Source organism: Uloborus diversus, chromosome 5 (assembly GCF_026930045.1).
Source record: "Uloborus diversus isolate 005 chromosome 5, Udiv.v.3.1, whole genome shotgun sequence".
Lineage (NCBI taxonomy): Eukaryota > Metazoa > Arthropoda > Arachnida > Araneae > Uloboridae > Uloborus > Uloborus diversus.
In genome coordinates, this window is record NC_072735.1 from 22,630,434 (window position 1) to 22,653,788 (window position 23,355).

General features: G+C 33.8%; 1 protein-coding gene across 1 annotated transcript in view; it reads left to right on the forward strand.

The window, feature by feature from the left end:
• Positions 1–23,355, forward strand: part of LOC129222487 (mitogen-activated protein kinase-binding protein 1-like) — a 122,658-nt gene that overhangs the window by 57,405 nt on the left and 41,898 nt on the right. Inside the window, 4 exon segments of the mRNA XM_054857001.1 lie at positions 10,895–10,986; positions 12,449–12,569; positions 12,652–12,744; positions 22,176–22,292. Coding sequence (XP_054712976.1) covers positions 10,895–10,986; positions 12,449–12,569; positions 12,652–12,744; positions 22,176–22,292 — 423 coding nt within the window.

Genomic DNA, 23,355 nt, shown 5'->3' on the forward strand with positions numbered 1-23,355 from the left:
TGATATAGATGAAATAGGAAATATGTAACTTCGGATGCACATTTTTGAATACAATTCTGTTGGATTTATCTCTTCCTTTCCACGTACCGGAATGTAGAAGCAATTAAAAAATATATATATAATATAATTCTTAAGTGTCTGCTGAGTGAAAGCGAGTCAGCGATTTCCGCTTCCGAACAACCTGCATGTGAAGAAAACAGCTGGGCGCCTCATGGAATAAATTTTAAAGTTCGGAGGTAAGTACTTTTCTCAGATAAACAAATTTACATTTTATACAGTTAAGATTACTTAAGTTTTCCTCCATTACACAAACAATTGTCAGTTTTCTTTCTTATATCTTTGTCTGTAATTTGTAATTTCAGTATACTGCTTTAATAATTCAAACGGTTAACTTGCGACTTTTTATTTCTTTATTTTTCCAACTTTGTATACGCATTTATTCGAAATGGATTTTCCAAGCTGACAATATACATATGTCAAAATTTTATGCAAATATACTTGTTGCTATCAGAAGCAACGTAACTTGGTGTTGATATTCAGTTAATATGTAAACAAGTTTATTGAAACAGGCTTTTAACTGAACTAATCTTATATTTTCGGTTTCGATTAAATTTTTTCATACGCTAGCATGTGTTATTTTGATTTAAAAACATTCCTTGATGGGCTTCCGTAGTTCTGAGGTAGAAGATTAGATTTGAACACCGGAGGTCGTGGGTTCGATACTCAAACATTTCCCCCCAACTACGCCCCTGCAATGTTATTCAAACAAGCTGGTTCTGTGCGTAAATTAAAATATATATATATGTTTTTTTTCACTGTTGTCTTTACGTTTTATGATATTTATGCACACATTGTGGTTAAGTTAACGGTATTCATAATTTCTGGACTTGCGAAAGATTAATTTTGAGCAGTGGATACACAACGTGTTTTTGCCGGTTTGAGGTCAAAATGTCGCCACCGAAATGTCGCGGGACAAAATGTCGCGGCCAAAATGTCGCCGGTCCAAAATGTCGCCGGGCCGAAATGTCGCTTGTCCAAAATGTCGCCAGGCCAAAATGTCGCCGGTCCAAAATGTCGCCAGGCCAAAATGTCGCCGATCCAAAATGTCGCCGGCCCAAAATGTCGCCGGGCCGAAATGTCGCCGGGCCAAAATGTCGCCTGTCAAAAATGTCGCCGGGCCAAAATGTCGCCGGGCCAAAATGTCGCCGTTCCAAAATGTTGCTGGGCCAAAATGTCGTCCGTCCAAAATGTCGTAGAACCAAAATTCGCTCATTCAGTTGGTAAGAAAAATGCAAATGTACAAAAATGCTGTTTAACACCAAATTTGCAGAATAAATGATTACTGCCTTTAATGAATGTCTTCGTTAAAAATGGGACTGAACTAACTGAGTTTCTTGATGAATTCTAAAAAGATTATTCCGTTTTGATTCGCAACTCTCGGCTGTTTTTCAGCAAACAAATAGAATGCAAGCGTTACGTTATCTTATTTCTTGTGACTCGCTATCTACCAACTGTAAAACGTTCTGACGGCGTTCAGTTCTGACGTTCGATAAATTTTTTAAAACTTTTCTTCAAGAATAGTGTGCGTTTGTATGTGACCGATTTTTTGGGGCCATTCTACGTCAAAACCTGTGGTAAGAATTCGAACGATACCCGCAAGTACCCATATATGATTTAGGGCTGCGTGGTTTTTTTGCGTCAATTCGTTCAAGATAGTGGAGTAACTGAACGTTTTCATCGATATGCGTGACTGTCATTGCTCAAAAAATGATGAACGGAATCAAATAAAATGTTAGGAAGCAGCAGGGTTACAGATTTTGGGGCCAATAACACCAGAGGGTGGAGCAATCGAATGTTTTTTTTTTCCTTTCTTTTTTTTTTTATCTGTGACTGATATATCTCAAAAAGTAATACAGTAGACCCTCGTTTTCAGCAGGTTTATTTTACGCGGTTTCGATTATACGCGGTTGAAGATTTGACACCTTTATTTTATTTACGCAGATGAGTTTCGGTTTTACGCTGATGCGGCAATGCAAACAGGTAACATTTTCCTCTCTTTCAAAACTCAAGCTCCTATAGATTGCAGATTACTCGTAACTAACTGCATTTTGGCGTGCTAATAATCGAACTTGGGTCCTTGGAGACATTTTATGCGATTGGTTCCAGAGCTTTTTCCACTATAGAAGTAAAGTGATTAAACTCACACAGTTCAGAACTCACTGGAAGAAGAACTTTTAGGAGTGACAAAGGAGGTCAAAACCAACGAGGATACCGACTCCGGTGACACACAACCAAAAACGCTCACATTGAAAATTTTGAACCATTCGTAGACAATAGAAATAATCTTTTTTCTGATTTGTTAGTAAAGGAAGATTTTATCAAGGAAATGACGCAAGTGGTCATGGATGCGTTAATGCTCAGCAAAGAATTAGAGGAAAAATTCTTAATGACTACCAAAAGACTATCATAGCCATCTCTTCTTCATAAACAGAACACGAAATTAGTTTGTTTTCTTTATGCATATTATGCATAAAAATCGATATAAGTACACATTAAACTTTTCATACAATTAGTCATCACTAGAATGAAGTATTTTTTTATCTACGGAACCTAATCCCTATTTTGAACCCATTCCCTATTTTTGATATTAGGTCTCAATTTACGCGGTTTCGATTTACGCAGCATTTCCGTGGAACATAACACCCGCGTAAAACGAGGGTCTACTGTACAAGGGTTAAGACAAAATTTGGTCTACAGGTATATCTTAAAGGGCGAGTTGCTCATTTATTTTTGGCTTCAGTCATCCCAAAAGGATGGATCACCGAATATTTTTAATCGTTTTATATGACTGCTATATCTCAAGAAGTAATGCGAGGATTCATACAAAAATGTAGTATGCAAGTGAAATTAAACGAAAACAAGCCTTATTTTCGTTCTAAGTTGAGTTTCGTAATCGTTTACGTGAGTCAGTGTAATTAAATAAACAATGAAAAATATACTGAATTTAAATATGAGAGGTTGAGCAAGATATCAGTAAAATCTAAATTAGCCGTGTATTCCTCTCATTTTTGTAGCACTTTAACTAGCGTGGGTGTTAAATAAAAACTGAGTTTGCATTCTTATACAATTTGCATAGTAAAAATTCAATAATTAAAACAGCATTTTTTTCTGAGAGGGAAAAACTTATTTGTTTATTATTATTATTATCAGTATTCTTTTCTTTCTGAATTACCAAGCTATATTGAGCTAGAACTATTACGTTTTGAAACTCATTTTAAAAATAAGTCTAGGTCAAAATTGATCTGAATAATCTCATTGATATCAGTTATTTCACTCTGCATTGTGAAATTTTTTCTTTTCTATTTAAAATTGGAAAATGTGATTCAGCTGACAAGCGCTACTTCGCAAGCATGAAAGTATCCTCTTGAAAACCTCTAATAAAATAGCTGTTCTGAAATTGTCCCCCTTGATGTTCTATCGAATATATAAATTTCATGAATGTTGAGAATTGAAAATATTTGTCATCGCGTAGAGTCGTTTTTTAAAAATCTGAGTGAAAGACACCTGTTTTAGCAATTACGGGTTTCATTGATTTCAAAAGATTTGACGGTGAAGATTTCGACGTAATTTCAGAATTTTACTCATAAGACAGAGTTTCCACGGCAATAATCTGTCATCTCTGTTAAACATTTGTTTTGCTGTCCCAAAATCCCGGTCGCAAAGGACATACAAATGTCCTCTCAGAGGAAGGTCTCGAGCAGTCTTGTTAAACTTCTTCAGTTTCATTTCCAGAAAAAGTCTCAGAACAGTTTTGATCTTACTTTAACCAACGTATATCTCACTGAAAACGTAGTTTTTTTTTTTTTTTTTACAGTTCTTAGGGTGATGTTAAAAAATCTATGAGAAAATTAAATTTCATTAAGATACCTTTCTACTTGATTTCCACCCTGGCCCGTGATTTCGAATTTTTCTAGTGAAAGGGGAGAGGGAGGATAACGGGCATATAACCAATGCAAATTTCATAGGATTGCTATAAAAAGCACTTCCACTTGTATATATAAAAAAAAAATTCAAAGTCGGGGGCCATTCCGCCTGATCCCCTAAATTACTGACTTGTCGCTAAGGTAATAATATGCTAGAGTGAAGGAGTTATTTGTTTTTACTTCATTACGCCAAAAAATACAAACCGCCTATTCTCTTGCCATATTCACATAGCGCCTCACTATTCTTTCATTCGCCTTTAGAACAGTTTAGTTTTACTTCCATACCAATTTTTTGTCTGAATCCTTGCGTTACATCTTGATCCTTTGCTTTACATCTTGAGTATTATTATTAATCAGATTAAACGAGAAAGAGAAATCCGTTGCAGCAGCCTTTCGCATGTTTACGTTCTTAATAGTATACAGAAAAACGTATGTTTTTCTGAAAACTATTAATTTTCTGGAATTAATCTGATGCTTAGGAATTAAGACAGGAGAAAACGTTTGGAATTTTTGAAGGAACTTACTTTGAAAGGCAATTAATATTCTTTCGCAACTTTTATGCTGAAAAGCATCGACGTACATTTAAATTTTTCGTACCAATTGAACTAGCGAATTTTGGGCCGGCGACATTTTGGACCGGCGACATTTTGGACCGGCGACATTTTGGACTGGCGATATTTTGAACCGGCGATATTTTGGACTGGCGACATTTTGGGCCGGCGACATTTTGGACTGGCGACATTTTCGACTGGCGACATTTTCGACTGGCGACATTTTGGGCCGGCGACATTTTGGGACGACGACATTTTGGACCGGCGACATTTTGGACCGGCGACATTTTGGGACGGCGACATTTTGGACCGGCGACATTTTGGACTGGCGACATTTTGGGACGGCGACATTTTGGACCGGCGACATTTTGGGACGGCGACATTTTGGACCGGCGACATTTTGGGACGGCGACATTTTGGCCGCGACATTTTGGCCCGCGATATTTTGGCCGCGACATTTTGGGCGTATACCGTTTTTGCCAAATGCTCTATGCTTGTTTGTTTATGCTTAAAAAGGGCAAAATGTCTTGAACTACATATTTTTTGAACTCCTTGGGTTTTCTGTTAATAAGCTTTCAGGAACTCTTAAACTGTGACATGAATTGAATTAAATGGCTGTCTATAAAGTATGTTGCAAAATTTTGAACAAATCCCCCCCCCCCCTTCCTTCTTGTTACATGTAACGCTGTTCAACATGAGCATATTGTTATAAACAACGCGTGATGTCACTTCTTGTTGTCCCCTCCCTTCCCCCTGTCACAAAACTGTCACATTGAATTCCTAAAAGACATACTCAGCAAAATGTTGATCTAACTTTAACATATATGAGGTTTTAAGTATTAAAAAAAGTTGCTAAAATGGTCATTCTATGAAAAGTTTTTTGAAAAAGGTTACTTTGTCATCAATTAATGCTTTTTAAAATAATTTTTCAAAAGCCTAAAATGATGAACTATTAAAGCCCCCCCCCCCACACACACACACACACAAAAATCATTAGCAGCAGAAAAAGTTGAAAATGGAAAAGTAGCCGAATTCAAAAAAAAAAAAAAAAAGGTTGTTTAGATATTGAATACATTTTTTGGATGTACAACATACAGTATTCATGATGTTGTATTATACATTCTTTAATTAACGTTTTTCAAGTTGAATTCCTGTGTAATTTTTCGAGAGTGCCCACCGAAGGGGGGGGGGTCGGAATCATAGTCTCATAGTAATGATAGCTTTTCAACGGCTATAGTTATAAATAACTGTGCCCTTGAAATTTTAAGGGAGATGGAGATGTTTTGGGGTTTTTTTTTTTTTTTTTTTGAAGTTTTCATAATTGAAGGGGGTAGGGCACCGTCTACTTTGGGGGATGGCACCCAAGCATTCACGTCTTTTTAAAAGCATAAATTTGCTCAGCTAAGTTAACATTAATAATCTGGTATTATGTACTTTAATTTGATGTTATGTCTTTGAAACATATTGCAGTCATGTTTCCCGTTTACTTAAGTAAAAATGTTTATTTATGTTTTAAAATTTCATTTCATTCTTATTCAAATACAATAGTAAAATTATTTTTTGTTTTGATGTAATTGTAAAATGAAAGTTCATTTATTTATTTGTACACTTCTTAAGACTTAATGTTTCATTACAATATACGAGTAGTTAAAATGCGATTAGTTAAAAATAATTTCTAATGAAAAATAAAACTGTGTTTATTTATCACTTTGTTTTAACATGATCGTAAAATAAAATCGTGTTTAGTTATTTGAATACTTTGTAAGACTTATAAATGTTTTTATGTAAAATACTATGAATTAAGCTCAGTGTATTTTTTTATGTATGATTATCGGTTCTTATCTTTTCAAATGAAAAAGTAGAACTTTTAATTCTGCTAAAATAATAGAAGACAATAATAAATAAACCAAATAATTTTATTTAATCAAAATACTAATTGAAGTGCTCACTTCCCGATATCATTGTGGATCGACAAACGATGACGTCATTTGCTAGTTGGATGGCCTTCCTATCTCGAAGGCCTCGGGCCGGCCGAGGGGTGATGCTGGCAGGCGGTGGCGCCGGTGGGAACAAAAATGATAGCACGCCAAAAACAGTCAAATGAAAGCAATAAGCAATCGTGATTGCTCAAAAAAAAAAAAAAAAGGTTTGATTAAGTAGCATAAATCAGCACCATCTGTAATTTTTTAAGTTACAAATATCATTACTGGATCTACTGTACAGTATATGTTCTTTGGTACAGCTATAGTGCAGTTGTTTTTCTTACTACATAAACTTACCGTAGTGGTTTATTTTACGTCTTTTTTTTCCAATTGATCATTGATTTTGTGCATGATGGCAGTTCTTTTATGTTAAATAAAACGGTTTCTTTTTTAAATAAAATAAATAAAAAATTCAATTTTTTATTTAATAAACAGCAATGTATAGTTAAGAAGTGATTGTTAACAGTTTGAGGTGGTGTTTACAAGTGTCTTTAATCGTATGGGTATGTTTATAAAAATTTTTACACATAACATTTTCCACAACGCGAAATTTCAACTTACGCGAAGGGTCTTGGAACGCATCCCTCGCGTAAGTCAGAACTCGACTGTATACAGTCGGATCCCGCTACAACGCGATCTGACTTACGCGATATGGCTATAACGCGAGTTTTTCACGAGTAACGATTTTTTTTAGTGCGGACACAAATTACTCGCCTGCAACAGGAAATTTTTCGGAAAAAAGAGGCGGAGAGTTAGAATGGGCTTCGTTGTCACTAAATATTGGTTTTGTGAGTGGATTTCCATCTCTTTAGCATCACTGAAAGCGGAAGTTCAGCCACTGTATTAGTCTAAACAACGCTTTGCTTTAGTTCATACAAATAACCGCTCCTATTCTTAACTTTTTTTTTATTTTGCATATGAACGTTGATAAAATACATTCTGATTGCGCTGCATAAACCTTCATTTTTTAAATTATAAATATATTTGCTATATCTGTACTGTTAAGTGCTATAATAATGCTGTAGTGTACATACTGTAAGTACCATACTACTTTATTTTAAGTTTCTCTCCCCCATTAATCATTGATTTTGTGCTAAATTACAGAATTTTATGTCAAATAATAACGCTTTTTCTAAAATACAGAAAACGTCGGTTATTTGTAAAAAATACTGCAACATATAGTTAATAAATGGTTTGAAACAATATGAGAGGTGTTTACAAACGTCTGAAACAATTGGGTATGCTTATAAAAAATTACCAAACATACCTTGTTCCACAACGCGAAATTCCGACTTACGCGAGGTGTCTTGGAACATATCCCTCGCGTAAGTCGGGACTCGACTGTATACGTCACTCGTTTGGAAGAAAAGTACCGCAATACGAAATTTTTAATTTTCTCTTTTTTTTTTTTTTTTGCTTAAAGGTTTTTAATTGACGAAATCTTCTTTTGGAAATAATGACAGACTTTTTGCTCTAATATTAACCACTGGAGAGCACAGCAAACTTACTTTTCTTAATGCAAATTGTCTGATAAGTTCAACTTCAAACGCTTCTCCTGTAAAATTTCATTTCTTCGTATTGTGGGTAGAAAAAGGAAACTCTTTGAAAAGTGGTTTCTAGTCTAAATTTATTTACTTGAGTTAATGATAAAGATATTAATAGATTGATGTGCCATAAAAGAATTAATATGCTTTGTTCATTTGAGAATATATCTTAAGTTCCCCTTATTTCAAACATTTATAGAAAATAAATAACTTAAAAAAAAAAGCTAATGATGGTGTACCTAAAGCAGGTCCATTACTTGGGGGCAGTGGTGCCCAACCTACGGCCTGAGGGCCATATGCGGCCCGTGAAGCTGCTCCATGTGACACGTTTTGGAATCCTTCGTGGCTTGTGATTTTCTTTCCCTCCCCGTATTTATTCGCTCGCGTTAAAGATAAAAATTTAAATTAAAGTGGGCGTGCTTTTAGTTGTTTTCCGATAGAATCCCCCCCCCCCCCCGGCTGTTAAAATTCGAAATAACGAACCTGATTGAAATTAGAAATTAAGTTCTAACAAGGCTCAAAAAGTAAGCAGTTCAATGGAAATTTGTTATTGTTTTTTCTTGGAAGTTTCACATGATATTCGTGCCCCCCCCCCACATGATATTCGTGCCCCCCCCCTCCCACCATTAAATTGATGTAGCAAATTCTTGCTGACATCAGGGAACTGGTGACTTTTCCCTTCTTGTCTTCATTTCAACGTGGAAGTAATTAGCTGAATCGTTGTTGTTTACATTAGGCTTCAAAATTCGAGGTCTTGCACAAAATGTGTGAAAGTGGACTTCAATAACTTTTGATCAGACACACTCCGTTTCCGTTGATTATAAAAATTTAAAAAATACCTAAAGAGATTGATCCATACTAAGAATGTTTGGAGTGTCTGCAACTTACACTTTTCCTTCGTCTTTGTATGTAAATTTGCTTCATAATAATGCAAGGTCATGACTTGCAATTCATTTCTTCCAATTCTTTAAAAGTATAGTATGTATACCCTCATAAAGTGTTGGTCGTGATGCAAAATTTTTGATTTCTATCTCACTTAATGTAGCCGATAAATGTTTGACACCAAGTTGACGAGGTTGTGTGTAGCCGGAAAAAATTATTTCCTGACGATGTTTCTTTGATTCTCACATTGATCGATGACATTATTTCGAACGATTATTGTTGGTGTTATTCGTTTGAATCTCTGCTAAATGACTTTCTAATGCGTAACCGCACTGCTTTCGCTTCAAATTTTGCGTGACACGAATGTTTATTACCGTGTTCTTTTTTATTTTCTGCATGTCAGAGGTTTTTGATCTTTTGAATGGTTCAACTTTTTTTTTTTTTTTTTTTTGATAGCGTTATACCTTTATGAAGTTTTACTGTCTTTTGATGCACTGTTTTACTTTTATTATCTTGTATATGATAACTTAATAAGTTTTTCATTGATTTTCCGATCGGTATAAACGATAACTGAATCGAAGTGAAGGAGTTGTGAATAAGCTTTCATTGTTCTTACTAGCTGTGGGCGCACGCATGAAGCAACGGGGATGCGGTTCACGTTCGAAATATTTATTAAGATTATCATTGTTTTGGTGTAAGATTCAGTCGTTATTTGTTTATGTATTAAATTTTTTCCTTATTTTATTTATATTTCTTTATTTTATTATTATGTCTATTTATTAATTTCGTTCTTTCCCTAAAAGGAATGATTAATTTGCAGATTAAACAAAATAATTTAATATGAGAGTTAAAAGTGGGATTTCAAATATTTTTTAAAGAATTCAGTCTGCAGTTAAGCCCCTCCTCATTCCTTTTCCCATGATTAACTGATGTAGTCTGACTGTGGCTCTAATAAGTTGGATTCCGATAGACTTTGACCATTCCATTTGTTAAAATCGGAGTGAGGAAAACCGGTTTGCGTTGCAATAACGATTATTGTCACTATGCCAATCTAAGAACTTCTCTTCTTTCTACCCAATCATAAATGAGGTACTCCAAAGTCAAGCAGCAAGTTACCTGAGCCACATTGTAGTTTGTTATTTTTGTTCAGATGATCATGATGTGGGTAAGTATCTCCCCCCCCCCTCACCTCCGCCTCTTTTTAATGTATTTGCTGAACTTTTAGTGAGGGGTTTTTTTTTTTTTTTTTAATGGAAATAATTTTGAATAGTTGCCAATTTTATCTGACAAAACATGCTAGAAACTAATGCAATCCTAGATATTTAACAAATTAAATTAGTTTTTGAATGCTGTTTTATCTTATTGTTTAGAAAATAGTTTCGAAAGTGTTTTGATAAAAATATTGTAGTTAATTGTTAGTGGAAGTTAAGGCACAGTTCCTGATTACTGTCAGGGCAAGCGGCAACATACTCCTATAAATTAAATATAAAATAATTTTAAAAATAAATAAATAAATAGTTTTACCATTCAAGATGTAGAAAAATTAGTGTTGAATAGCCTAGAAACCAGCCCAACAATTTTACATTTTCCGTGGGGGGGAGGGGGGTATACTGAAAAAAATATCAGAGAATGTCAAAAGCCACACTTACTTATATGTAAAAACATTAATATTTTAAACCTAGGAGTGGAGAAATTGATTCCTGTAGCTCGGGACCCCTATGGTTATGGGGATCCCTTGTATTTACAACCTGGTAAATCTGCCACTTACTCCAGGGGAGAGTCCCCAAAAGGGCCCCACTTGGCTTTAGTCAGGTCCTCAATAAGCAAGTTCACTAAACTTCCTAATTGTTGTAATTTTACAAATAGAATTCATATTAATGCAATTAATTTTTATTTGTTATTTTAATTAAATGTTTTATGCTCACTACATTCTTTTCATTTCGTTTCAATAGGTGAAGCTTGAGAAGGTGCTAGGACTAACTGTGTCCTGCAATGCAGCTTTTGACTGTGATCCCAACAATGGTATTGTTGCTTATCCTGCTGGGTGAGTTATTTTGAAGTTTTCATTTTCGCTATTACGATTTTTGCCAATTGTTCCTTTTTATTTGAATTCATATCAATAAAGTTTTATATTGTAGCCATACTACATTTATTTTTTTAATAAGCATTGATTTCCACAAAATTAACTAGCGTTGGGAAAATTTCCGAATCCAGCATATCCAGCTTTTTTCGAGTGATTGTTCTTTTAAATGTAAATATTTACTTAGTCTTTGTTTCTCAGTCAGACCAGATCAACAAAAATCAGAAAAAAAGATAATGGTTTTCATTTTTTTTTTTTTTTTTTCAAGAATTGTCCAGACAATTTTTGTAATTTCAGCCCTATGTAAGTCAACCCCACTTGTAACCTCATTTTTTGTTCTAAATTTCTCGACTTATGCACAAGTATATACGGTACTCCAGCGCGCCCAGCCGTTCGGGGGCCCACTTTGCAGAACCCCCAGACGGGGAAACCTAAGACTGAAAGCTAAGAGGTGAGGTGTGTTCGGAGAAAAGTATATATGATACTTGCTGCGTAACACTATCAAACGGTTCAAATGGGAAACTTTTGCCCCTTTTTTATCTTTACTGCATAATTTGAATGTTGTGTATAGGATATCAATATTTCAAAACTATCCTATTCTTCAATTGGTAGTAATTATTTTGGAAGAAATCATTTAGGTAGTCGTTATATTTATACAGTAATTTAAAGCAAAGTCTTGAGCTCTGTTCTTGCAAATTTATTTTGTTTGCTATTGTTTTTTACTTCCTTTTACAAAAAAGGAAGTATTGTATTCGTCAAAAAAATTTCCCTCAAAAATCGGCCTTAATTTCCATTTTGCTTACCCCCGAATGAATATTGAATTTTTTTTTCAACCTGACTTCACGTGAATATATCCTAAGAACATATAGACACTCGATGTATGCATTTTGACGATCCCTGAGTTAATTACAACGAGTTATCTTGTGATGTACATATGTATGTGCGTATGTACGTATGTGTCTCGCATAATTCAAAAACGGTATGTCCTAGAAAGTTGAAATTTGGTAGGTAGACTCCTAGTGGAGTCTAGTTGTGCACCTCTGCTTTTGGTTGCATTCAGATGTTCCAAAGGGGGTCTTTTACACCTTTTTTGGGGGAAATCATTGTTAATTTTAATGCAAACTCAAGTGGTGTTATAATTTGGCAAACACTTGGCAATATATCGCCAAGCTATTCGTCTAAATTTGGCATGTTTTTTTTTTTTTGCTTCGGTTCACAACAAACTTGGGTCAAAAATATTTAAAGTGTTCCTTTGCTTACTCTGAGGCACTATTATCATTAAATTGGAGTAAAAGGAAGTCATGTGATACACACATCAGATCCTTTATTTTAAGTTTTCCAAATTTTAAAATGTTTTGTAATTTTTTTATTTTAAGCAATTGTAGAACTTGTGGAAATGTATCTGAAATGATAAAATTTTCTTTAGGTGTGTTGTTGTTGTGTATAATATTCGAAAAAACAAGCAAGGCCATATCCTTAGTAGCTCTAAAAAAACAATCACCTCGCTCTCATTTTCTTCAGATGGCAAATACTTGGCAACTGGAGAGGTATTAATATTTTTATTCTTTTTCTATTGTATGATGCACCATTTGAAAGCATTTGACACATGTTTTTAAATTTTCAAAACAGTGTGGGCATCAACCTCATGTTAGAGTTTGGGATGTTCAGGAGAGGATACAGGTAGCAGAGTTTCAAGGTCATAAGTATGGGATTAACTGTGTGGTAAGTAAAACTTTCCTTTGTTATTTTCCCCAATGTCCAAAGTTGTATCAAAGTTATTTGAAAAGTATGCTTGTTTTGAAGTTCATTTTAAGCCTTTTTGATACCATTTTGCTCTGTTGACACTACGATATTGATCATGTGTGTTTTGAAAAGTTAACTTTATTAGAGGAAAATATAATCTAATAACCCTCAACCATTGAAATTTTAGCTAATTGAAGGAAGAAGCTTTTCTTCAGGGGATACTTAGAATTAGTTCAGTGATATCTATCAAGTAAAACTACCATAATTCACATAGGCTAAATTCAGACACTTTCATCATGCTGTTGGGACGGGGAGAGAAAAGTGAGCTACCAGCATAATGTTTACCCATTGGTTCTGTTAACCCATGCTTTATGTACAGTAAAACCCCTCTAAAGCGGACAGTAACGGGACAATGTTTTTTGTCCGCTATAGAGGGGTGTCCGCAGGACAGGGGTTTGATAATGTTGTTTGCCTTGAAATCGGGGAATTAAAAATTTTCCGCATAAGAAAGGTGTCCGCATTTGGGTGTCCCTTAAGAGGGGTTTTACTGTAATAGTACCCTAATATTGGGATGTATAACTGCAATGTATATCGGAACTCAGTCTGAATAGCTACTATACTTTTATTAAACTAGTACATTGTAGCCACCAGTTGGACGGATGTAATTTGTAAAAGAATTATGCAAAGTAAACAATGTTGTTATTGTTACCAAATAATAAAACTAAATCATCTTAAAAGTTAAATGTTGAAAAAACCCATACTTAACAGTAACTTTAGATTAAATTTCTGTTAAAATTAGTTTAAACAAGTCAAATTACTGTATGTGCTTTAGGGTAGTTCTTATTTTTGAAGTTGTAGATATTTTACACGACGCCCCCTCAATTTCTTCCATTATACAAATAAATGATCCATGCAAAATTTTAAGTCAATCCATGAATATTAACACATGCCCCTAGGGCCCCCTTTTTTGAGTTTCCAAGAAAAAATTGCGGATTTTCTCATTTTTATGTAAAAATATTCCTAGGTTTCATATTTAAAGTAATTTTGAAGATCAATAGATGTTGCTACTTCCAGACCAACCATTCTCTCACTTTCATTCTGTAAAATTGTACATATTACATAGGGTACATGTACACTAATGGCCTTGGGACAGGCATACCGCTATTCCCGCTCGTTTCAAACCAAGCGCCAGGGGAACATTTCTTTCCGCCAAGATGGACACAAGGGATTCTAAAGGTCATTAATGAATGGCCTAGGCCATTAATGAATGATTTTTGACAACAACAAATTGCCTCTTCCAGGCTTTCGGGGTGTTGATTTAGAAAATTTTCTGTGTATGTAATAGGTGTGGCAAATAGGGTCACTAGGTTTCCATGCTATAAATATAAGTAATGACAATTATTTTTTAATTCGCTGTTCTTTAGTTATATATGTAAAATGTTTATGCATCCTTATAATTTAAATTTTGAAAAATCCTCGATTACCCTACCATAAAAATAAACTATTTTCCATATCTAAAATATAAATTTAAAAAAATTCCAGATCGGAATAATGTAAAAATCTATACTTTAAACTGTCTTTTATTTCAGTACATAGTCCTTTATTATCATCAAATTCCTCTTGCAATTCACAAGATTTAGAAACCGAAATGGGTATCTATCCTAACCTGTTGAACCTTTTATCTATATCTGGTCTACCACAAGGCAGAAAAGCTTGACAGCTATTGATATCTGCTCGCATTTCATTAACCGTTTAACCGCCGAACTATTGGCGGAAGATCAAATTTGAGTAACTTTTTGAAATTATGTCTGTTTATGTCTAGTAAATACAGAAATAAAATAAAATTTCCAGAAAAAATTTTTTTACTATGTTTTTCAGTGTGTTCCATTTTTGGAACATTGGCGCTTTGCATGAAGTTTTTTTTTTTTCAGGGATTTTTTTAAAACTAAGAGGTTTTGTATGCGGTTTTTATCTTAGCATACTTTATTACGGAAAAAATAATATTTTTAATTGCATTTATGTACATACCAGAATTCAGAAAATCCAATACAGAAATATCTAATGCCCATGATATGAAAGGAAGCATTGTTGGTGAAGTCGTTTGTCGCAATGGAAACATTTCTTAGTAGTATTTTTTTTTGCACACCGCACAACGTCCTTGGGATGCAGATACAATATAATGTCCGTCAGACATTCTTGATTGTTTATGTAAATGACAACGAGGCCCTGGATGACTTTCCACTTGTACTTTTCTTCTTAGGAGGTGAGTTGTTATTTCTATTCGGAACTCTAAATGCTTCATCTTGACTTCGTGTAACTCACAATGAAGTAACCAACTAGCTACAACTGAAATATTCAGAGCATTACTAAAAAGATTCCACCACCATTTTTTACTTCTCAAATGAGGTCTGTAGCTCCCTAAAAGTTTATCCAAGACGTCCACACACCCCATTCCTTCATTGAATCTCTTGATAAGATGAGGTTGTGGCACATCTATCTTGCATTTCTGCGCATTTGAGTAACGTTTTACAGATGCAAGTGGCTCATGTGTATAACAATTAGATGCTACTGTAACCACTGTATTATCATTCCAGCTGCACATGTGCACTGATCCATCAGATAGATAGTCAAAATTTCCACGATCTTCTTTAGAAAGGGCTTTTTTGGATTTCAGTGGACAATGGCCAGTTCGGTTTTCACGAATTGTTCCTGTTGCTCGTCCACCTTTTTTTGATAGCTGAGAAATTAAGTCATATGATGTAAAAAAGTTATCAAAGTATACTTCATGCTTAGACGTGTCAGTCAAAACTGATAATAGATCATTTACAACTCTGGATCCTAATTGCACATCAGGGGATCCTTCTTTTTTGGCTGAATAAATCTCCATGGAATATGGGTATCCACTTGAAGAGCACAGCATCCAAATTTTGAAGCCAAATCTTATTGGTTTTCCTCTAATAAACATTTTACATGAATGCCGACCGTAGTAGGGAACCATAGATTCATCTATGCTCAATTTTTCATGATATACACCAAATTGTTGAAGGTTTTTACACAATTCTTCGTAAATAGGGTATACTTTTCCAAGTTTGTCATTTTGTTTTAATTCATTGTTGTCCATCAAATAAAAGTTGTTTTTTATTTTTCGAAAACGATTTCGAGGCATAATTGTTGGTACAATTGGCACAGATGTATCTTCTGCACTGCTCCAATACATATCTTCAGAAGGAACGGAATGGTACCCACTCAATAGCAGCAAACCAAAAAATTGTAGGATTTTATCTCTGTCAACATCTATTGATTCTCCTTTTTGCAATGCATACAAGTTTGTCATATTTGCTAAGTGTTCAACATACTGCAAAGGTAAAATTTAAAAAAATAAATCAATTGGAGATAAATCCACCATATTCGGAAATGCGTGTCGAAGTGGTTCAATACTTTCTGACGAAATCAGTTTCTGAAAATTAGCTTTCTTCTGCCAAGTTAAATCCATTTTCATTCTTTTTCTACTTTTATTTCCTGATAATTCCAACTTTTTCTTTTTTTCCGTTTTCATTCGCTTTTTACTTTTATTATCTAATGATTTCAGACTTTGTTCTTCCTCCGATTTTTTTGTTAAATTTTCACGAGAGTTGGCGAAAAAAATGTCCACCTGTCCACATACATCAATTGGTGTAATAGGTTGTAACTCGTCTTCTAGAATGTCTTCTTCCTCAGTGATATTGCCTGGTTCATCAGGGGGTAATTGGCATATATCTACATCTGACAAATCCGAATCTGACAATGTCTCTAAATAAGCCACAGCTTGTTCTACAGTAAGAAATCTTGTAGACATTTTTTAACAGTTATGAACAGTTGGTATACGTCAAACAGAATTTTGTTTCGCTCGAAAACAAAGCTAGCGAATTATTGAACTGCATTTAAAATATGAAGAATAAAATGCTCACTAATATAATTTTTTTATTATCACGTGACAATGCAGCTGTCCGAGCAGGTGTGGATGCGGAACCATATAGTCCGTCAAACAGTAGACTGTTTTTATTTTCTTTGCTAACGAAACTTCATATCCTGTCAAAACATAAACTTATTTGGTTTTGCCAACACCTACATCAGAGTACATTCAAAATGAGAAGAAAAAAGAAACATATATTACGAAAAATGAAATTTCCCCTTTGAAGTCGAACGATTTACTTCTTGGAAATTTGACTCCCTAAAAGCGCCAATGTTCCAAAATTGGAACATGCTATTTTGAAGGGGTACATCTTTTGGAAATATCATTGTACATTTCTACAAGCATTTTAAAATCATACATTGAAGTATTTTTCACAACTATGATAAATATCATCACATTTTCTGAAAAAGCCAATTTTTGGTAAATTTTATAAGAAAAAGTTGCAAAAAGCTAAAAAAACACCCATCTTTGAAAAATCGCAATAAATAATTGAAAATATATAAACAATTAATTAGGAAATAAAAAATTACTTTGAAATAAGATTAAACTGTGTTAAAAAAAACTTTTTTTATTTTAACGTTATTTCTTGGGAAAATTTTCAGTTAAATATGATGTTCCATTTTTGGAACATTGGCGGGTAAACGGTTTTTAATGTTAGACAAATGCCATATTAGGGACAAAGATGCTGCTCATTTATTAACAGCCTATGTAAATGCAGTAAATTTAAATCCAAATAACCTTATGATCAATCGTACATCCCTTAAGAGAGCAAGAGAAAATCTTCGAGAGGTAAAATCAGATTTCATGAATTTAATTTTAGATTTTTTAGTTATTCCCTGGGATACAAAGCTACATCCAGATATAACTGGAAAAAAACGCAGACAGGATTACCGTGATAGCTTCAGGTCCCAATGTTGAACAGCTACTCAGAATTTCTGAGATATTTCTTCAGTTGTATGAATCTTAGATGATTGCTCTTTATTGCTAACTGTTCAAGCTGTAGTGTTTTATACAGCGGCTTACACTACCGGCCGTATAAATTGTGCATGTAATTTTTTAGAGCAAAAGCTGAATGGTGATATATTGCATTTGTATTGCTATCATCATGCACTTGAAATCGTACTGCAGAGTGTCTTTAAAGAAGTTCTTCCCTTTCTTAGTTCTAGACTCGATATTCCATTATTTAAGCGCTTCAAAATTCAAGAAGTACACATACCACTTAAATTTTAAAAGAAGAATTTGATGACATATTATTGTTCGTAGAAAGCGGAATTAAGGAATATTACAGAGAGTTCTCATAACGTGTAATAATATTTCTTGGTGAAGTCCTCCCTCCTAGAGGGATATGTTTTCGGCAACCTGGAGCTTATCTGTGAGCCAGATGGGTGGCAAAAGGAATTTATTGTTTAAAAATTTATATATTTACAAAACAATTTAAATTGATCTTACATGAAGAGAATGCCCGTAAAGGCTGTTTTACAGTTAAATGTTGTATGAAGGTATAGTTTTTCGCAGCAACGCATTCTAGGCCTTTTAAATTAATATAAAGTATAGTGTCTAAAGAACCTGCAGCGTACAAAATAATGACAAACATGCAGCAGAAGCAGTGATTTAAAAATTCATAAATCACTTATAGTACTTAGGAGATGAACTAGTAGCTTTGTCCGTAATGGATGAAGGAATTAACTTTGAAGATATGAAAAGAAAACTTCAAAAAAATGCTTGCTGAATAGGAAGACGTGTCTGATGACTGTATAAAAAATTTCAGATAACAGTAGATGATTTGGAATACTTTCTTAGTAAAGAATTTCCTCTTCATAGAATGAATTACAAGTCAATAAAACTGTTTGATAAGTTACAAATACCAAAAGATGTTTTCTATTTGATCCTGATTCATGGCAAAATGAAGGAAGCTATTTAAAGGGAAGAGATATCGTTAAAATGCTGAAAGTTTTGAATGATACAACCGAAAGAGGAGCACAATTAATCGAAGAATTTCACAATTAATTTACGAAATATGAATCATAAAAGCAATTTAGTATTTTACAGACAGTCCAAGACTATCGGGAAAAAAATGCACACGATTGAGATACATTGAGAAAAGCGTACGATTAAGGTAAAGTTTCTAAAGCACTGTTTCATTCGTATTCAATGTAAAATCTTTAAACGATATGAAGTAATTAAAAAGATTAATTTTAGTGCTACCTCGCTGTAAAAATATTTTGCAAACATAGGAGAAACGATGTACGGGGTCTGAAGTATAAACTCGAAGATTTATGAGAAAATTATCAAAAGTGTTAAAGTTCAATGTCCTAGGGGCACGTGTTATTATTGACCGATCGAGTTCAAATTTTGCACCGATTACTTTTTGTTATAGTGTCACAAAACTAGGGGGCGTCACTTGTTGAATTCCGAAAAAAAAATTTCCCATATAAATAAGGACCACCCTAATATGCTTGCATGTAAGTGAATGCTGTTTGTAAGTTTTGCTTCTAAGTCGACCTTGTCAAGTGATGTGTCATACGAAAGCCTATTCCAGGACCTTCAAAGTGACTCCTAGTAAAACTCTTTAGCTCTAATAGGCAGTGGCGTAGCTAGACCCGACTTTCGGGGGGGGGGGGGGTGTTACTTCTTTTATATATATACATATATATATATATATATATATATATATATATATGTGCGTGTGTGTGTGTGTGTAATCGCTTGGAATTTTTTCCTTTCTCTTCTCTCTTCTTTTTCTCTTTTTTTTTTGAGACTAACTTTTCGGGGGGGGGTTTGTCCCCAAAACCCCCCCCCCCCTTAGCTACGCCCCTGCTAATAGGAGCTGAGAAAAATGAATTTTTGTAAGTACACAAACTTCAAGTTTTTCCAGTACTTTAGGTTAGTTTTTTTAGTACTTTAGGTGGCCTCACACAAAAAACTAATGATCAGAAAAATCTAATAACATTATTTTTCTCCATCATTACATGGGTATACTCAAACCTGTTAATTTTTTTGATGTTACCTGACCTGAGTATGAAATGTACTTTTTTTTTTTTTTTTTTGTAGATTTTGCATGGTATATAATTTATTATTCTATGGGGGGCTTGCTTAAGTTCAGCATTGAATTTAAATTTCTAACTTTATTTACATATAAGTTTTAAATTCTTCTTCTTATTTCTCCCCTAGCCCCTCCCCCCACTATGAAACATTAGCATATGGATGTCGGTGACAGGGGCGGCAAATAGGGGGGGTTCAAAGGGGGCGGTTGCCTCCCCCCCCCCCCAAATTTTTCCCTAAAAATAATTAAAAGGTTAAATTAAATTTAGATAACTTAGAAATCATTTGCCTGCATTTTCAGAACAGAAAAAACTGATGGAGAATAATGGTTTGCCTTAACTAAAGAAGTAATCTCTTCATATGGATTGAATATTTAAAATTGTGTAATCTATGCTATGATGGTGCATCTTGTATGAGATACCCGTACAGTGTTGAGACAGCGCAATTTTTACACGTAAAGGCCATGTCATTTTACATAAATTTAATGCTCATATTATAACTTAATGTTTAGCTAGTAAGTGTTCATTGTTTCTCTGTATACTTGAAACACATTTTAGCAATTCAATACATTATATGCTTTCATAGAAACTTTTTGTAAAGGTATATGCTCTTTTTGAAAAACTTCCCACATCAAAAGATACTTTCACATCAACAAATATATCTTCAGGCTCTTTACTTGACACTCTCTGAGTGATACAAATGGTATTCAAGAGTTAAACCTATTAAAACTCCCTGGAAGAATTACTGGAAAGCGACCGCCTCAATGATAGAAAATCTAATGTCATTTTAATATGTATGACTTTGTTTGAATTTTTGTTTACTTTATTTCCTGCGGAGCATTTTCTGAACAATGCTACACTCTATCATGAAAATTTCAATATCAATTATTAGATTGACAATTGAAACTCTTTGTAATTTTCGCACTAATGCATGCTTGAACCAAGTGTGGAACTTTGTGGCAGAACTTTTTATAACAGTTTTTATTGTATGCCAATGTAGAAGAGGTGGCAAAACCCATATGAAGTTGTAGTCAAGTTATTAAATTAATATTTTGAATATAATAATCAATTTAGTTTCTCAAGAAATTGAGGCAGGATTTGATGATATACATTTCTCTTTGGTCTTAAGTTCAATATTATGTAGGTTGATTATAGAAAACGAAAAAGAAAATATTGCTCTTATACACTAGCGCAGCCAGAAATTCCTCCTGGAGGGCTTTTTTTTTTTTTGATCAAAAATACCTTCTGGAGGGTTTTTTTGGATGAAAAATACATTCTGAAGGGAATTTTTTGATCAAAACAGCCCTTCCATATGCATAAGCTACTGAATTAGAATTTGCGTTTATGTTAAAACCAATGACTCTGGGGGTGTTTTCACCCCCCCCCCCCCTTGCTGTGCCACTGCACTTACAAGAAAAATTTAACGCATGAGGGAAGAGTAATTGTTTTGTGAATTACGACTATATTTTTTAATGACGCAAAATAAATACTAGCCCAATTTAAAAAGCTTTCTTGGTTATTTTAAAGAAAAATCTAAAGGAAGTGTGTTTTTTAACATAACTTTCTTGCTTCCATTGTTTTTGGTCTAGTTCAATCTGGTCAGTCATTTTAAAGATGACTTTTGTGTCTCAGGAGGTTAGAGAATTACTTTCGAAGCGAAATGTGGCTAGAGAGATCTCCATCTTTAGCTGTACTGAAAATAAAGCAAAACACTGGATATTGAGTAAATATAGTTACAAAATTTTCTGTTCTTCCTGACCCCAAGAATAGCAGACTAAAACTTTACTAAAAAATAAAAACTAGTACCGAGATAGTTTGTGAGATAAATTGTTACAAAATAAATTTGAAGCTTTGGTCGCTAAAATTTTAATTGTTCTTAACAAGCCTAATTTTTCTTAACATTAAAACCATTTTATTATTCCTTCCTGTTAACCAATATTTAATTTTATACCGTACTGAGGAAATTCATGTTCAAGAAACTCGACCCCCCAAACGAAATGCTGAAATGCCGTCCCTGGTCGGTGACACAAAGTTATGGTTTTTTCTCCTACCAAAGATTTCTCCAAACAAAGTTTTTACTTCAAAAGACAAATACTGCATATTTTATTGTATGTATTAATGATGTTATTTATTTTGACCTGATTTGATTTTAAATAAAAAATCCCCACAGTCAAACCTTATGTCTAACTGCTAAAGCTAAAACAAATCCACATCTGGAACTTTTATGTTTTGCATCGTTTACAAGCATGTATAACAAAAATTTTGCTTCTTTTATTTTTTACTTTTCAAAAATTAATTTCTGAATTTTACACAAAAAAATTAAGTTTTGTTCTCTAGTATTTTATTTTCATTGTCCCAAAGAAAACAGAAACATCTTGTGTTTGGGGGTTTAAATAATTTTTTAATTCTAATTTCAGGCTTTTTCTCCCAACCTAAAGTATGTTGTTTCTGTTGGCTCTCAGCATGACATGATTGTGAATGTGTGGGACTGGAAAAGCAATGTAAAAGTAGCCTCAAACAAAGTTTCATGTAAGGTAGGTACTTTTATGAAACCATACTGGTATTTTTATTAAAACATATTTTCTTAAATATTGACTGTCACATGGCTAGGTAGTAACTTCATCGGCTGTTTTTTTTTCCCTAAATAAGTGAAGAACTGATACTTATGAACATTTTTTTTCAAAATCAATTTTGCGTCTTGCAGATGATGTTCTCTTTTACTTCAAATTTATAGGTCAATATCAAATTTAAGAACACTCATGTTTTTATGAAACAACTTCCAAGTCCCAATGCAGTTTACTTAGAAACAATGTAGTCAGGCACAGATCTATAAATTTTGAGGCCCCTGTGCTACAAAATCTTTAGAGCCCCTACCCAGAGGTTGCTAGTGTATAGTTGCAACATTAATTAGTCTTAGTGCTATTTTTTCCCCCGATTTTTTCTCTCTCTCTCTCTCTCTCTCTCTTCCTCTTTCAATTTCTTGGGCCATTGGACCCCTTAAGGAAATACCCAACCACAGGTATGTAGATCCGGGCCTCAATGTAGTTTAAGTTTCTTTTTTGGAAACTAAAACAAGAAATTATCTATTTTTCAACTGAATGTAGAGGTTTAAGCAACCTTTTAATTTAGAACTCTAGCAGCAGATATGTAACAAAAAGTATGATGGAAAAATTTGATGCGTTTTAATTTTATTGCATTTTATCTTCTTTCACCATTGTTTTTAGTTCTTCAAAGAGACAAACTTTCAAAACTGGTTGTCTGAGTTTTCAGATGTTTGTGTTTCATTTGTTTCTAGTTTTTTTATTTATTTTTTTTAATTTATTTTTATTTTTTTACGAAAGTTTTTACAGTTAATGTATTAAAAATCATTACTTTTCTCTCCTTTTTTCCCTCTTTCTTTTTTTTTGTTTTACCAGCATGAATTTTTAAAGATTCAAATGTAAATTTGTAAATATACTGGCAATTTATAATTTTGGTAGAATGCGTAATATTGATGTTTTTCCCCTCCATCATTTATTTTCACCTCGAAAATAATGACATTGATAAGATCTGTCATGGATGTGAGGAATTTTCCATTAATATAGGCCTAATGGATAC